This window comes from Leptopilina heterotoma, unplaced genomic scaffold (genome assembly GCF_015476425.1).
Source record: "Leptopilina heterotoma isolate Lh14 unplaced genomic scaffold, ASM1547642v1 Lhet_52, whole genome shotgun sequence".
NCBI lineage: Eukaryota > Metazoa > Arthropoda > Insecta > Hymenoptera > Figitidae > Leptopilina > Leptopilina heterotoma.
The window spans coordinates 3,445,001-3,463,057 of NW_025111114.1; the positions used below are offsets into that span (position 1 = coordinate 3,445,001).

Genomic DNA, 18,057 nt, shown 5'->3' on the forward strand with positions numbered 1-18,057 from the left:
TATTTTTACAATAATTTAATATCTTTAATTTTAATATTTAATATCTTTAATTAAAATTTTCAATATCTTTAATTTTAATTTTTCATATCTTTAATTTTAATTTTTAATTATTAATGAATGAAAGAATATAAAGATTAATAAATCTTTATATTCTTTCATTTATTCTGTCCGCAGTTGAAGTTAGTTTTTATAAAGACGTTTGTTTTTTTTTTCTTTAAAAAACATTCAAATTTAGACATTTTTGAAATTAATCAACTTTAAAAATATTGTTATAAAACATAAAGAAAACGATCACTCCGAGTCGAAGACTCGGAGTGATCGATATCTTCATGTTTTGTAATAATTAAAGAGGATCGAGTGTTAAAATAATTATTTTATATTATAAGAATATTGTTACTGTAATTTCTTAAAAATTTTTTTCATATTCTATTATTATCTAAAATATAAACTAAAATTCATTTTCAAATCAATTTTTATTAGAAAATTCTATGAGAATTCAATTATTTAAATACAAAAGTAAATTATTTATTGAATAATTGAACGTTTCTTGAAATTTAATTCTTATAAAGAATTTTATTAACAAATTTTTAAATAATTGAATTCTTTTAACGAATTTTAATAAAATTTTTTAGAATAGTTATACATTTTTCAATGTATTCGATTAAAATTGTATTAAAAATAATTGAAATTCTGCAATGAGTTCTATTATTTAAAAAAATTATTGAATTTCTAAAAAGAATTTTATTATTTATGAAAAAATTGATTTATTAAAAGGAATTTTTTTCATTTTACAAATAATTGAATTTCAGTGGAAAATTTTATTTATTTGTGAAAATAATTTAATTCTTGTAAAGAATTTTATTAAAATTTTGTAAATAATTTAATTCCAGTGACAAATTTTACTATTTGTGAAAATAATTTAATTCTCGTAAAGAATTTTTTTACATTTTACTTATAATTGAATTTCAGTGAAAAATTGTATTATTTGTGAAAATAATTTAATTCTTGTGAAGAATTTTATTAAAATAATAGGTATTGAAAATCATTGAAATGAGGAAATTTTTTTTAAATAATTGAAATTTTGACAAGAATTTTATTATGAGTTTTGAAATCAATTCAATTTTGAAGAAGAATTTTTTAATTTATAAAGGTAATACCTAATTAGAATTTTGTCGATATTTTCTTGTGAATATTGAACATAATTGAATTTTATGATAAGAATTTTATTACTTTTGAAAATAATTGAATTTCTGCATTTATTTGTAACTTCTTCAAAATTCAATTTTTTAAGTGTTTTTAATTAAAATTCTTCTGTAAATCCATTATTTTTAATAATCAATTAAATATATGCTTGTATCTTTATAATTTTAATTTTCGATATAATTCAATGTTTGATTTTTTGTCAAATAATTGACGACAACATATATTTATTTTTCAGACTGACTGCCTTGCAGAATTTGAATCCAGATTCCGATGAAATCAACGAATCTTCATAAATGAATCTCTTATGAAGCAAATTAAAGGCCATTTTAAAAAATTATTTAATTCATCAAATTGTAAAGAACGTAACAAAAAATGTTTCATTAGTTAGTAAGTTAATTAGTTAATGTTTAAATTTAATTCGTCAACATTAGATTGATTAACTAATTATTGGTGATTTTAATATTATAAGCTATAATTTTTAAAAATAGATCGTAAAATTTTTTTTTTTAGAGAAATAAATTAAAAATTAATTTACTCTATAATAGGTGGTAAAAATTTCTTTCTAGATAAAATATTTTTTTAGCAATGTAATTTTTTTTTTTAAAGAAAATTAGTTTTCGTTAATATTCTCTTAAAAGGATTTTGCGGATTTTGAAATACTTTCGAAAGAGTTCTTGAAATTTCCATCTTCAGTTTCTATCGGTTGATTGTGTTTTATTATAATTTTCCATCTAAGTGTCGTTTCCGGGCAATCGTCTGTGACTTTTTCACACAAATCGGATGATTGGAAAATTTGTGATTTTGAAATATTGATATTTTTTTTCAATTGTAAATTCGGAACTTGATAGTGAACTTCAACTGGAGTTTCAATCGAATTCATATTGGAAATAATTTTATTCTCGTGTTTTTCGTTTTCCTTGCTGCGAATTCTTGCGTTTGACAAATGATTTAAAATATATGTTTTTGTATACTCGGAAAAACTTCGGGGAGCAAATATATTTTCCGGAAAATCGTCATTTTTCTGCGACATAATGTCAGAATTTTCTTTGGAAATATTTTCTAGCAACAACCATTTTTTATTGAAATTTTGATTGTTTTTCGAAAATTCTAAATAACGGCCTTCTCTCAAATCACTTTCCTCCGAATTTAATTTTTCCAGGTTTTTCAAAATTTCTTCGGATACTTTAGCAAAGGATGAAGAAGATTTTTCGTTATTGCTACTAGTCGTTTTAAATACACCAAGAGGCACACGTTGTACAACGAATTTTTCTACAATATACTCACTTGGACCAAATATATCTTGAGTATTTTGATTATTAGATTTTTTTCCAGAACAACACACAATTGATTTCCACCAATTTGATTTAATTACCTCGGACATTGTAAAACATTGAGTTAATTGAGTAAAATTAAATTCATTAAATTGTCAACATAATAAAACATTTGAATTTAGAGAACTAAAATAAAATGTGCTTTTTGGAAAAATTTCTTTTCTTACAAAAAAAAAAAATTTGAAAAATAGCGCTTAATTTTGATGTTCTGCGCAAAGCAGCGCAAAATTATCTGCGCAATCGAAGTGCGATCACGTGACAAATGTCAAAATATTGTTAAATGCTTTGTATTAATTTTTTGAGAAAATACGTTGATCGATATTTTAAATAAACTCTTCCATTTTATTCTAGATTGAAATATTAAATTAAATATCGAAGGTCGTGTCTAATAGAAATTATAATTAGTGAAATAATAAATCAAGGCGCATTTTTGAAAAATCCTGAAAATAATTTTGAGGTTAACTCATTTAAAAAAGAGTTTAAAACGTTTAAAAGCTGCTCTTATCGCAGTTAAATCATTATTTGAATTAATTTATTTAATTTTTCTCCCTGGAACTTTGTTTTAATTATAATTGCTTCATCGAATGCTAAAATAGCCCTGAAGGAAAATACAAAATACCTTCGAATATTTTTAAATAAACAAATTTCTATTTGTCATTGAGTTTCTTTTAAGTCGAAAAAAGTGGATAAATTAATCAAAAAACATGTCACATATTAAAAAAACAGATTTTAAATTATCTCGTAAGTAAATATTTTCTCATAAAAACATTTTTCTTTCGTCAATTTTGTTTTTCGAACAACAAACAAATTTGTCGAATTTTCAAAAAAATGTAATTTTAACATTTTAATTTTATCATTCATTTTTTTTACCGTATTGTTTACTATCTATTATTTATTGCATGTGTGTTTAATTTCGAAATTGAAAATTAAATTTTTCTGTTTTTCTATGCAGCTGATCATGAATTTATTGTGCCAACGAAAGGAATCAAAAATCCAAATGATATGACCGTTTGGCAAAAATCCGAGGCTTATTTCGTACGTGTAGTTATATCAACATTAGATAATTAAGATATTTTGTAAAATTAGAATACTTCTTAACGGAAGTTATTTAAAATTTGTAATTTGTCATTTCATACCTATTTAATTTTTGCAGGAATACTTAGGATTTATTCTCGCAATTAATGAATCGATTCAAGGAAAAAGTATCAATGCACAAACCGAGACTTCGTCAATTGTTGAAAAAATGATGAAAATGCTGAATAAATTTGATGATCTGATAACTCAAATTCCACCAGTTGATCAGCCTCAGCGGTTTGGAAATCAAGCGTTTCGTACTTGGCACAGTAAAATACAAGAGGTGAAAATCAAATGCATTAATTAAATTTATTTGTACTATTCTTATTTTTGTTGCTTTTATTATTATATTATATTCTCGTTTATTATTATTCAAAAATTTTTAATAAAATTTTTGGCAAGAATTTCCATATTCTCATAAATAATAATATTTTTTAGAGCAATTAAATTATTTTCAATACAATTTTAATAGAATTTCTCGAAAGAATACAGATTTTTTTTAAATATTAATTAAATTCGATTATTTCCAAGAATTTTAATATAAATTCAATTATTTTCAACAATTTTAATGAAATTCTTTTAAAAAATCATTATTTTGAATATTTTTAATAAAATTCCTTCAAAAAATTCAATTATTTTCGAAAATTCTGATAAAATTCTTCGAAACAATTAAATTATTTTTATGAATTATACAATCCTCGGTAAGAATTCAATTATTTTCATAAAATAAGAAAATTCTTTGCAAAGTTAAAATATTTTTATAAATAATAAAATTCTTCAAAGGAATTCAATTATTTTTATAAATAATAAAATGTTTCGGAGGAATTCAATTATTTTCAATACAATTTTAATAAAAATTTATCTAAAGAAAACAATTAATTTTAAAAATATAAAGTAAATTCAATTATTTTTAAGAGTTTTAATAAAAATACAATTATTTTCAATAATTCTGATAAAAAATTCATCGAAACAATTCAATTATTTTTATAAATATTGTAAAATTCTAGGCAAGAATTCAATTATTTTTGTAAATAATAAAATTCTTTTTTGTGAAATTCAATTATTTTCAATACAATTTTTATTAAATTTCTGGAAAGAAATTCAATTATATTTAAGATAAATTTAATAAAATTTCTCTAACAGGTTCAATTATTTTTAAAAATTGTAATAAAATTTTTCTAAACAATTCAATTGTTTTCAAAAGTTTTTAATAAAATTCTTTGTAAATTTCAATTATTTTAAAAATTTTCAATTAAAATTATTTTAAAAAATTACATTATTTTTACGAAATTAAATTCTTTAAATTAAATTCTTTTAATTATTTATAAAAAACTCTAATAAAATTGTTAAAAAGAATTTTATTTTCTATGAATAATTTAATAGGAAAATTATTCATTACAATTAATTAATAAACACGATTATTTTAAAAACTTAAAAGAAGTGCTCCATAAAATTCAATTATTTTGAAAATTTCCAGTAAAAATTATTAAAAAATATTCTTCTAAATAATTCTATTATTTTAAAGAATTTTAAATAAAAATCTTGCCAAGAATTAAATTATTTTCAATACAATTATTTTAATTACATTTTCTCGAAAAAATTCAATTATTTGAAAAAATGTTGATAGAATTCTTAAAATAAATTCAATTATATTCAAATTTTTGTATAAACACTTGACAAGAATTCAATGATTTTCAGTACATCGAAAATTTAATTATTATTTATGAAAATAATTGAATTCTGGAATAGAATTTTATTAATTAAGTTTTTCAAATAATTGAATCCCTGCGAAAAAATTAAATATTATTTCTGCAAATAATTGAATTTTTGCAAAATTTTAAAAAATAATTAAATTTTTGAGAAGAAATTTATGAAAATTATATTTAAAATAATTGAATTCCTGGGAAAAATTTACTATTTATTGATATTTATAATTGAATTCTTACGAAGAATTTATAAATAATTTAATTGTACTCAAAATAATTGAATTCCAGCGAGAATTTAATTATTTATGAAAATAATTGAATTCTTGAATTGAATTTTATTAAAATTTTTTTAAATAATTGAACTCTGTGAAAAATTCAATTATTATTTTATAGTTATTTGAAAATAATTGGAATTCTTCACAAAATCCGATTACTTTCAACATTTTCTAATAATTATTAAAAAAGAAACTCTATACTATTTTCAAGAATATTGAAATAAATTCTTAAAAACAGGTAAATTATTTTAAAGAATTTAAAATAAAAATCTTGCCATGAATTAAATTATTTTCAATACAATTTTAATTACATTTTCTCGAAAAAATTCAATTAATTGAAAAAAATGTTGATAAAATTCGTGAAATGAATTTAATTATTTTCAAATTTTTTGATAAAGACTTTGCAAAAATTAAATTATTTTCAGTACAGTAATTTTAAAATTGAAAACATTTAAAAACGATTAGTACAACGATTAAACTAAAATATACTTGTTTTAAATAAAAATTAATTTAAATTAATTCAGTAAATTTTTGTTATAAGATTATTATTTTTATTATTATTACTATTGTTATTATTAATTTGTAGTCTTCCATTGACGATTTAAAAGAAGTATTACCGGAAGATATACACAAAGCAATTCCCGAAATAGTTGAATATTTACTCGAGGGTTTTGGAAATCCAACACGTATTGATTACGGAACAGGTCACGAGATGACATTTATTATGTTTCTGTGTTGTATGTTTAAAATTGGAGCTTTCACAGAACAAGATAAAGTGCCAGTTGCACTTAAAATATTCAATAGGTATTTGAAGGAAATTATATGGAAATTATTTGATTTAGGTTGATATTATTATTATTAATATTATTTCTCTAAATTTTCTACAAACAGATATTTAGAAATTGTTCGAAGGCTGCAATTAGTTTATAAAATGGAACCGGCCGGAAGTCACGGCGTTTGGAGTCTCGATGATTTTCAATTTGTTCCATTTATTTGGGGAAGCGCTCAGTTAAATGGTCATCCACGTATTGAGCCACAACATTTTGTCGATCATGGCGTCGTGGAAAATTATGGAAAACAATACATGTTTCTTGGATGCATCGATTATATTTGTAAAGTAAAAACTGGACCATTCGCTGAACACTCGAATCAACTTTGGAATGTTAGCGCAGTCTCGTCTTGGTCTAAAGTTAATAGTGGTCTTATCAGAATGTATAAAGCTGAGGTAATATTTTCTTTTACATTCATTAACTAAATTGAAATTTATTTCTTTTTAATTTTATAATTAAATTATCAATATTAAAAATGAGTTTTTGTTTCAGGTTTTAGCAAAATTTCCAGTTATTCAGCATGTTCTATTCGGTTCCTTGTTCTCCATAAAACAAGCACCGGAGAACGTAAGTTGTAATTCGTCTCTTCTTGGTCCATCGGCGGGTTTACTTCGTACATAAATCTTCCTCTAAAATTAATCTTTCGAATTTGAAATCGTAGCTTGTGAAAATAATTGCATTGGTGCTGTTGACAATTGTCGTAACAAGAGAAAGAAGAAAAATACCAATTTCTTAGTTGTACATTTTGTAATTATTGGTATTCACTGTTACTGTTTGAATAATTGAAAATACTCAATATCTTTTCTTTAATTCCAAATGTTAGAATCTTAAAATTTAATTTAAAAATAATGTAATTATTCCAACATAGGTAATTTAATTGTAGTTCATTTTTTCAATTAATCAAATAATACTTTAAAAGTTAAAATGTGAAGAAAATGAAAATATTTGAATGTGTGTAATTTTCTCTGCTTCAAATACAATAGTTTCTTGTGAATCAAAAATAAGGAAAATATATTTAATTACAAAAAAAAAAAAATGTTTTATTATTTATGCAAATAATAATAAAAATTTTTTTCAATAATTAAATCTTTTGATAAATTTTATGAAAATATATTTGAAAATTATTGAATTTCGAAAAACTTTGTAAATAATTGAAATTTTCCAAAGAGTTTTATTTAAATTTTTACGAAAATAATTGAATATTTGGCGAAAAATTTTGCTATTTATAAAGATTATTGAATTCTTGACGAGATATTCGTTCAAAATTTTTATAATAGAATTTCTTCGAAGAATTTTATTACTTTTGAAAATAATTTAATTTTTTAAAAAATTTTATTAAAAATCCTAAAAATAATTGAATTTCTGTGAAGAATTTTGTTATTCACCAAGATAATAATTGCGTTAAAACTTTTAGAATAATTAAATAATATTAAAAAATTAATTTTTTTCAGAAGTAGAAAAATTTTTTGAAGGTTTGTATTAGAATTAATGGTAGTTTCATAGTTTTATGAGGCAAACAAAAAAGAGAATATACGAAATATGTATTTGTATATTTACACGAATTTCAATTTTTTTTTTTGTTTTTTTTTTGACAAACTTAGTTGACACCGAACACGTTTTGCACCAAGGCTCGTGAAATATTGCAAAAAGATATTATCGCACCATAAGATTGCTTTTTTCATAAAAATTATAGCGGCATCAGTGAAAATATTTCATTTTCAATTAACAAATAATTAGATCGTCAAATAATGTACAGAAAGTCAAGTGTTACAATCGATTCGCAGAATCTAATTAATTTTACATTGTACAATGATTAAGTTCTTTGCATAACATATATTTTTTCTTTTTCTTTTATATAGTATATACAATTATCGAAACTTGTATAACATTAATTTTAATTTATTTTCTCTTTTCTTAAATACTCTTAAATTCTATTTCAAAAGTTCTAGAGAATTTCGTGACCATTATATATACTTCTTTTCAAAAAAAAAAAAAAAAGAAAAGAAAATTAAAATCCACATTCATACTAATGTAAGCAATCTTTATATATTTTTCATTTATTATGAAAAATGAAAAAAAAAATTCTTTTGTTCGTTGATTTAATTTTTTTTTTAGTGAATAGTTCATTCATTCTCTTTATTTTTTAACCGAATAAATTGTTTAAAAAAAATTCACTTGTAGAATATTATTTAAAGATGTCAAAAATCGATGTCGGAAAAAGTCGCATCGACTTTGACATTCCTTTAAATAATTTGAAAATTATAGCGAAATTTGTCTACTTATTTTAAATTTTAAAATTATTATAGTAATGAAGCAATAATTTCTCTCTCACCTGAGCATTAACTGTCTTTGATTAAAGTGTTATGTGTCCTTTTTCTTTAAATTTATATTTATATATATAAATAAATTTAAACGCTTTGAACGCAGTGAGCAAAATCGACAAATCCTCTTCAAATTAGTGCATCGAAAGTAACGTGAACTAACGTTTGTCGTTACGCTGCTTGCTGCAAAAGCATTTTCGCCTCTTCATATAAATTTGTGCACGGTTTCAAATCCTCTGGATTTTCTTCTTTTTTCTCGCACTTGCCGCTGAAAATAATTTTTTTCCAAAGTTAATACAAATCATCTTTTAATTTTATATTATATATAATTAAATATAAAATATAGAAATTACCTGTAGAGTAAATCGTCACCGGAGACTAATCCATAGGTGGAATTGTCAAAAAGGTGTTTACGCACCAAAGCCGTATGCATTAAAGCGACATCGTCCATGAAGAGTTTTTCGTTTTCTAATTAACAAAAAAAAGGATTTGGTAAATTAATAAAAACTCAGTAGAATCAAAAAAGTTACTTAATAAATTTAAAAAAGTTACATAATAGATTTAAAAAGGTTACTTAATCTATTAAGTAAAATATATAATATATATATATATAAGTATTAAGAAAAATTACCGCTATCGCCGTATTTCTTGATGAACTTCTCCACTAATTCATTGCCGGCAGTTTTAACCGAGATGCCAATACGTTGGAAAATTGCTTTGCACTGCCAACGATTTTGAGTAACGTCCTGATTCTGCGAACGTCGCGGTTGCGATTCATTGACAAGACTTGCCCAATCAACTCCCAAAGCGTCGCCCAAACCTTTGCCACTCGTCTTAATATCCTCCTCCAATTCGCCGTCAGATATTTCCTCAAAGTCCATTGTCTCCATACTCTCGTCCTCAATATTTTTGTTGCTAAAGCAAAAATAGATTTTCAAAATTGTAAAAAGAGTACTAAAAGTGAAAAAAAAATCTGTTTCAAAATACAAAGACAATGGTCTTTGTATTTTGAAACAGATTTTTTTTTCATTATATTTTCATTTGAAAATTTGCAATATTATAATTGCAATAATTAAGAAAAAATACCTGAAAGTAATCGTTTCAGTAGTCTCTTTTTCCTTTGGGAAAATAACATTTTCCGTCGCTTGTTTAGGAGGAACTTGCGGAACATCTTGATTTTGATTGGAAGAAGAGTCTTGATCGACAGGTTCGATACATTTCTTCGTTACCTTCTCAATTACCTGAAAGAAAAAAATTGACTATGGTACAGTTTATCGTTAATAGCAGACTTCGCACTCGATAATTAATTCTAAAAAAGTAGCAAAAAGTATCTTTCAAACTAAAAAAAAGTAGTAAAAAAGGAGCTATCGAGAAATTAAACTTGACGACAAAAAACAACTCGTTTTAGAAACATCAACAAAACTGACAAAAATTCCATTCTATATTTAATTTTGACTGACTTTTTCCTAATTTTCATCAAAAATATTTACTTCTTTCTTATCCTGTTAATAAATTCAATTCCTGCAACGAATTTTATTATTCATGAAAGAATTTAAATATTTATAAAAATAATTTAATTCTTGCGAAGAATTTTATCAAAATTTTTAAATAATTGATTTCTTTCGACTAATTTTAAGCAAATTCTAATTTAAATAATTAAATTCCTGTGAAATTTTTATTATTCATAAAAAAAATTGAATTCTTACGAAAATTTTTACAACAAATTTTTTAAATAATTGAATTCTGTTTGGAAATTTAATGAAAATAGTAGATATTGAAAATCATTAAAATTAATTTAAATTTTTTGAAAATAATTGAATTCATAAAAAGTATTTTATTATTTATGAAAATAATTGAGTTCTTGCGAATGATTTTATTAGAATTTTTTTAAATAATTGAATTTCCAAGAATAAATTTATTACTTTTAAAAATAATTGAATTCTTGTGATGAATATTGTTATTTAAAAAAATAATTGAATGTTGCAAAGAATTTTATTAAAATGTCTCAAAATAATTGAATTTTCGGGAATAATTTTGTTATTTATCGACATAATTGAATTCTTTCGAAGGAAATGAAATGGAATTTTTAAGAATAATAACATTTTTCGATCAATTTCTGTAAAATTGTATTAAAAATAATTGAAATCCTGCGATGAATTTTATTAATTATTGAAATAATTGAATAATTGCTAAGAATTTTATTAAAATTTTCAAAAATAATTGAATTCCTGTGAAGAATTCTATTATTTATGGAAATAATTGAGTTTTGCAAAGAATTTGATTATTTATGGGATTAATTGAGTTTTGCAAAGAATTTTATTAAAATATTTGAAACTAATAATATTTCTGTGAAAAATTCTAATAATTTGGTAAATAATTGAATTCTTCCAAATAATTTTAAAAAAAAATATGTTTTAAAAATAATTTGAAGGATTTTAAGAAAGAATTTTTCCGAAGAAATTGAAATTAAATTTTTTAGAATAATTACATTATTATTTATGAAAATAATTGAATAGTTGCAAAGAATTTTATATAAATTTTAAAAAATAATTGAATTCCTGAGAATAAATTTTATTATTTATGGCGAAAAATTTTATTAAAATGTTTTAAAAAAAATTGAATTTCTGTGAAAAATTTAGTTATTTTTTAAAATAAAATTGAATTCTTCGTCAAAATTTTATAATTTTTTTAGAATAAAATAAATATGTAATGTTGAAAATTTAATTTTATCATTGAATTCTTGTGGAAAACTTGATTTGTGAAAATAATTGAATATTATTCGATTAATTAATTTAAAATAGTATTAAAAATAATTGAAATTCTTCGTTGAATTTTATTATTTATGAAAATAATTCAACTTTTGCTGAGAATTTTTATTAAAAACTTTTTTAAAAAATTGAATTTTCATGAAACCTTGCGAAAATAATTGAATTATTGCGAAAATTTATATTAAAATGTTTAAAAAGATTTCAATTTTTGTGAAAAATTTTGTTATTCTTGAAAATAATTGAATTCTTCATAAGAATTTTATAAACATTGTTTCAAAATAATTAATTTTCTGCCAAATATAATAAATGTTATGAAAATTTTATTTTTAAATAATTGAGGCCTTGGATCCAATAACTCGCCCGACGCTCGAAGGCACGCGCTAATACCAATCGGGTAGCAGTGAGTGGCCCAGAGGCGCTCACTGCTCACTGACTGGCAGTTGCGCGTTCCTCCGAGCGTCGGGCGAGTTATTGGATCCAAGGCCTCAATTGAATTCTTGTGAAAAACTTTATAATGTGAAAATAATTAATTTAAAATAGTATTAAAAATAATTGAAATTCTTCGATGAATTTTATTATTTATGAAAATAATTGAATTCTTGCTTAGAATTTTATCAAAAATTTTTTTTTAAAAATTAAATTTCCATGAAAAATGTTATTTTCTAGTGAAAGTAATTGAATTATTGTGAAAAATTGTATATAAATTTTCTAATTGATTTTTTCGAAATTTTTTTGTAAATGCTATTCTAAATTAATTGAATTCATGTAAAAATTTTATCATTTATGAAAATAATTGAATTTTATCAATTTTTTAAAAATAATTGAATTCCTTTTCCAAATTTTCTGAAAATACTAGATATTGAAAATGAATTTCGAATATTTTTTGAAAATAATTGAATCGTTTTAAAGAATTTGATTTTAATTTTTGAGAATAGTTTTTTGATTTCTAATATTAGCGAATTTAAAGTAGTGGAAATTGTAAAAAAAAACAGAAATAATGGCTTTTATTGGCTGAAATCTAAAAAATGTACCCAAATAGTAGCATAACGTAAAAAAAGTAGTAAATAGTAGCAGATAGTAGGTTTTAGTAGATGAGTGCGAAGTCTGCTAAAAGTTCATCTTTAACTAGTTATTTTAATTAATTAATGGTTTTTGGATAGAAATAATTAATTATTTAGAATTAATTAGAAATTAATTATTTAGAATTAATTAGAAATTAATTATTTAGAATTAATTAGAAATTAATTATTTAGAATTAATTAGAAATTAATTATTTAGAATTAATTAGAAATTAATTAGAAATTAATTATTTAGAATTAATTAAAAATTAATTATTTAGAATTAATTAGAAATTAATTAGAAATAATTAATTAATTTCCTCCATAATATGAAGGAATTTTTACCTCATCGTCCATGTTGAGAATATCGTCTGGATCATCGCTGATGTCACTGAGATCGCTTTCAGTGTGCAATGTCTGCAAAGATTCCTCCACATTAGGTCGTTTTATTTCCGGTACGGGTGCTTCCTTCACCTCTATCTTCTCTTTCGGTGACATTTTCTTTTGAAAACTGTCCGACGACTTTTCCCGACTTCTCCTCGGTCTCCCTTCAGCCAATTCCATGAGTTTCTTATTAATCGGCTCGTCCTTCATACTATTATGCAATGCTCCTTGTTTCGACACATGCACCGGTATTTCGTCCCTAATTTCCGGCGTGTTGTACGAACGCCTCTTTCCATGATTCGATTCACCAGCCTCCATGTCCTTAATTCTATCATTGCGATACGATCCTCTCATATGCATCGGCTGATTATCCCATTTTCGATTCTCGTTCATCTTCCAATCGGACATTGGACTGTCGTAGCGCGATGACCATTCCTCCTCGTGTGCATCCGAACGAGGAAGACTCTCCCTCTCCCACATTCCCCTTTGACCTCTCCACTCTCTCTCCTCCCAATCGTTACTCTGATAATTACGATCGCGAACACCGTGTTGTTCAATATCATGATGAACTTCCCAATTGTCATTGCTACTTTCGTCTCGTACTCGCATTTTATCACTAGGATAGACAGGATGATGGAGATCGTCGAATTGCCTCTCGTTTTGAATTCCATAACGTCCACGATCCTCTCTCCCCCTTCTTTCGTTGAAGGGACTGTAACGTCTGGTATCGACCCCCTTTCGTCGATCATCCTCATGTGGATGATGATCCCTGTAATCCATATGCGATCCCTGATCCTCGTCCTCATTCCAATGCTCCGGAGGTAGACGGGAATAATTCCTATCGAAATTCCTCTCCATTTCCATATTTCCCCGTGGGCTGTCACGTCGATCGATCTTCAACGAGGGAATATGTTGATCCTTATGCTCGGGATGTCCCCTTTCAAAGCGTGGATTAAATCTCCGATGTCGATCTCTCTCGTACATTTGCTCCCTCTCCATCATTACATTCTTGTCGCCAATACGATCCATTGATCGATCGCGCGGGAAACGTTCGATACGATCCATTAATTTGTGCACTGGCATTTCCTTATCGAAACGCGCATCATAACGCTGTGAACTCCGGTCGCGTTCTATTTTCTGATCCTTATCACGATCACCCCGTCGATCGGGACGCAAATTTCCTTTATCGATATTACAATCTTTGATACGATCCTTATTGCCCCGGTAACGTTGACCACCCTTATCTAAGGGATTTAGAGCCGCGGTCGCCATCAATGAGGGTATTTCACGTTCACGAATTTTCGGCGGTTCCTTCTCGCGTTCACGTTCCCTTTGACGATCCCTATGCATGTCGTCACGTTCCTTTTCTCTTTGATCGCGATTTAGGCGCGTGTCACGATGATCGTTGCGAATATGATCCTTCTCACGGCGCTCCTTACTTCTTTGACGTGGACAATTTTTCTCATCGAAATCCCTGGTGATATTCTTTCTGTGACCATCGTCTTGACTCGATGAGGGTCTTGCTTTATTTTGATCATTCTTTCGTTGCTCCTCACGCTCCTTGCTTCGTTCACGTTTATTATAAGAATCTTTCTCACGATCTTTCTTGTCCAATTCACGTGATCGACTCGACGTGGAGCGTTTGTCTTGATGCTTGGACGGTGTGTGATCTTGTTTTATTTGTTTCATTGGTTTCTCTGGTGTTCGACTGCGTTTTGATTTTGTCATTTCTTTTGAATGCTTTAAACGATCGAGTGGCGGTGTTCGTGAACGTTTCTCACGCTCCTTTGAACGACGTTTCGTTTTGTCGTCAATTTTATTTTTCTCATCGTTTAAACGATTTTTCGTACTTTTCTCAAGTTCCTTGGGTTTTTCCTGTGGTTTTGCTTTGACAATTTCTTTGGTGATAATTTCATCGTCACGTAATTTTTTATGGTGCTTGTCCTTCTCGGTTTCTTTGAGTTTTGGTTTTGGTGATTCACTGCGATTTTTCTCCTTTGATTTTGCGTTATTTGAGACGTGAGCAATTGGAACTGGGGATTTTGTCCTGGGAACTGAGTGCTTTCGAACGGGAACTGGATTTGCTTTCTTCACTGCTTTCTCGTCTTTTTTTGCGATCACCTCGACTTTACGCTTTCTCTTTGTTACTAATTTTTCGTTTTTCTGACCAAGTCGTTTCAATTTTAATCTGAAAAAAAGATTTGAGAGGAAAATTAATTTTTTCTAATATGTAAAATATAATATCAAAAATTATTGGTGCGATAAATAGGGAAAAAAAAATTATCGTTACTTCTTTTTTCGATCCTTGTCGTCATCATAATCGGGAGATGCGCTGTGGTGCTTGACTTTCTTAAGTTTCTTCACTTTCTTACGTGAATCGGAAGTCGAGGTCGATGATGAATCGTCACTACTAGAACTGCTGCTACTGCTGGATGAACTTGAACTACGGGAACTCGATGACGAGCTCATAACTTTCTTTTTAAACTTGGTTTTGTCCTTGCCATGCACCTCCTTGTCCTTCTTCATTTGGATTTCTAATTCCCTTTGCAGAAGTTGACGACGTCTCTCTAAAACCTTTTCGTCCTCGTACTCGAGGTCCGTTTGATTCCAATCTTCTAAATTTAAATCAGGACTGTGCGACGCCTTCTTCACAAGTTTTGATGTGAGTCGTTTGAATGGATCCTCATTAAGCTGAAAAAAATTGATATTCGTCATTAAAATTATTTAAGATTACACAATTAATTTTTTTCAAATATTTTTAAATAATTTTTTAAAGATAAGTTTTTCAATTTTCGAAAAATTTTCAAAAATTGTAGAAAAATACTTGAAATAAATTAATTATTTTCAATTCAATTTTACAAAATTCCAACTATTCAAAAAAGATTTTTATTATAAATATATTTGAAAAATTTAATTATGTTAAAAAATGAATTAAAAACAATTTCGCTACAAATTTTTGCAATTTTAAATAAAAAAAAATAAAAAATTCAGAATTAGAATTTTAATATTAAATAAAATTAGGATTTTTTGTTTCACTACAAATTTTTGCAATTTCAAATAAACAGAAATAAAAAATTCACCATGTTTTCAGTACGACACACAAACATTTTCTTTACGAAAAATTCTTCTTCTATTCAAAGACGGAGTTTTCAATCTTTTACTGTTACAGTGATAATTATTGTCAAAGCATAAAATTTCTATTTATAGAAATAATATCTTACACAAATCGTAAAAATTTGCACTAAAATTCTTGTCAACGGTCAAAAATGTTCCTAAAGGTTTCACGACTTTACTTTCAAACATTTATCACAAAAAAAAAATACTATAAGCACTTTTAGATTATATTTTGAATTAAAATAAATATAAAATAATGTCATAATTGAAAATTTATAAATAAAGGCGAATTTGATTTAAAAAAAAAAGACTTGAATTTTTCCGGAATTATAATATTATAATTACTAATTACTATTTAGTAAAGAATTATTTTATATAAATTCTATAAATAAAAAAATAAAAATACATAAATAATTACCAATTTTAAAGCTCACCATTGTTTACAAACAAAAATATTCCAAAAAATCAGAATTTTATGAAAAAATATAATCACGGAAAAATATAATATTGAAAACAAAAATTATTTAACATACGTTTAAAATTAGAATTAAAACTTCAAATATAAAATACGAATCCGTAAGTTTCTTTTATTACTTAAGAAGAAATTGTAGAGAAAAATATATCCTTTTATGTTGAAAAATAAATAAAGACAATTTAATTGACTTTCAGAGTTTCTTGCTCTATCAGTTCAATAATATTTCTCTGTTTCTATAATAAACAAAAATAAAAGATTTTTTCGAGAGAAAAGCAAATAAATATATTAATAAACAATTCAAAATTAACTTACCAACGAAGCATTCGTTGTTGCATTATCCTTTTTCGCTCGTTTGGATGGACTAATTAACGTATGAGTATTTGCATATCTGTTGATAAAAACAACTCAATTTAAATTATTTCGAAAATGTAAAATTATCCAATTCTTCTTAATGTAAAAAATATCTAAATATTTTATTATTATTATGTCTAAATTTTTACCTTTAAAAAGCATTTTTTCGACAAAGTAAAAAAAAATAAAAGAAGCAATTTTTTAAAATAAATTTAAACAGGAACATTTTTTAAAAATGAACATTATTTCGATTGTTTCTATTAATTTTTTGTTTTAAGTGTAAAATATAGCGGTAACAATGAACAATCGTAAGACAAGAATAGAAGTGAAACAATATAAAAATAATGAACTTACTTGCAGGTTTTTCCGTAAGAACAACTGCCATTAACTGCCCAGTTTCTACAAAAATCTGATGTATTTTGTGTATTACTGGCAATTGCTGGTTTAGTACCTAATCTTTCAAAAACACTTGGACGTCGAGAGTCAATATTACATTTCGTAGTCTCAACTGTTATTTTTCTTATATTTGATTTTGACATATTATCACCATAAAACAATCGTATTTCGGCAATCGAAGTACATAACTGCAGTATGCAATTACTCTTTTCGTTACGGATTTTAACGAATTTAAATTTTTTATATTCAAACAAATTAAATGTTAATTTTGGATATAGATAAAAAATAAAATTATAAAATAAAAATTAAAAAACCATAAAAATAGGTTTTGCCCTTTAACCTAACCTAATAAATCTATGTTTACAACGTAAATTTTGACTATTAATAATATCAATATTATAATCAATTTCTTTCAAAACAAAACACTTTTATTATAATTAATAAAAGTAATCGTTTAAATTTACTTTCTTATCTTTCTAACTTTTCATCGCCGCTTTTTTTTAATTAAAAACTTTTTTCGACGCTGTACATACTTGTCACTTTTCGGCTTCAAAAATCCGCCATCTTGTGGTGTTATTTTTTATTTCAAAAATTAATTTTCACGCCTGCGCTTTTATTTGTAAAAATAAAAAAAAAGAATCATTCTTTTTATAGAAAATAAAGTATTTTTAAAAAAGAAAAATGTTAAATCTGTATCCTATTGTATAATTATAGGAATTTGTAATTTGATTGACATTTGTTGAGAAATCAAGGTCAAGGAAAATAACAATC

The 18,057-nt window shown here is 25.0% G+C and overlaps 3 protein-coding genes across 5 annotated transcripts in view; 2 read left to right on the plus strand and 1 right to left on the minus strand.

Annotated features, from left to right (window-relative positions):
• The window catches only part of LOC122508107 (chromosome-associated kinesin KIF4), a 13,583-nt gene extending 11,838 nt beyond the window's left edge, over positions 1 to 1,745 (plus strand). Inside the window, exon 11 of the mRNA XM_043621224.1 lies at positions 1,439 to 1,745. Within this exon, the coding sequence (XP_043477159.1) occupies positions 1,439 to 1,496 (58 nt within the window). The 3' untranslated portion in view covers positions 1,497 to 1,745. The remainder of the gene's footprint in view (positions 1 to 1,438) is intronic.
• A 1,150-nt stretch (positions 1,746 to 2,895) lies between these two features.
• LOC122508108 (serine/threonine-protein phosphatase 2A activator) lies at positions 2,896 to 7,437 on the plus strand. Its single transcript, XM_043621225.1, has 6 exons — positions 2,896 to 3,275; positions 3,487 to 3,569; positions 3,688 to 3,891; positions 6,176 to 6,393; positions 6,481 to 6,814; positions 6,912 to 7,437. The coding sequence occupies exons 1-6, from the start codon at positions 3,239 to 3,241 to the stop codon at positions 7,038 to 7,040; spliced, it is 1,005 nt and encodes a 334-aa protein (XP_043477160.1). The 5' UTR covers positions 2,896 to 3,238; the 3' UTR covers positions 7,041 to 7,437.
• Positions 7,438 to 7,950: 513 nt separating this feature from the next.
• On the minus strand, positions 7,951 to 18,055 carry LOC122508109 (zinc finger CCCH domain-containing protein 13-like). Of its 3 annotated transcripts, XM_043621226.1 has the most exons (8): positions 17,245 to 18,055; positions 16,852 to 16,927; positions 15,241 to 15,641; positions 12,912 to 15,138; positions 9,827 to 9,981; positions 9,372 to 9,655; positions 9,094 to 9,208; positions 7,951 to 9,008 (listed from the first exon to the last, which is right to left on the minus strand). In XM_043621226.1, the coding sequence occupies exons 1-8, from the start codon at positions 17,427 to 17,429 to the stop codon at positions 8,912 to 8,914; spliced, it is 3,540 nt and encodes a 1,179-aa protein (XP_043477161.1). In that variant the 5' UTR covers positions 17,430 to 18,055; the 3' UTR covers positions 7,951 to 8,911. The 3 variants fall into 3 exon arrangements, with proteins under 3 accessions (XP_043477161.1, XP_043477162.1, XP_043477163.1); XM_043621227.1 differs by lacking the exons at positions 16,852 to 16,927; positions 17,245 to 18,055 and adding an exon at positions 16,499 to 16,633; XM_043621228.1 differs by lacking the exons at positions 16,852 to 16,927; positions 17,245 to 18,055 and adding an exon at positions 16,483 to 16,626.
• Positions 18,056 to 18,057: the final 2 nt, after the last annotated feature.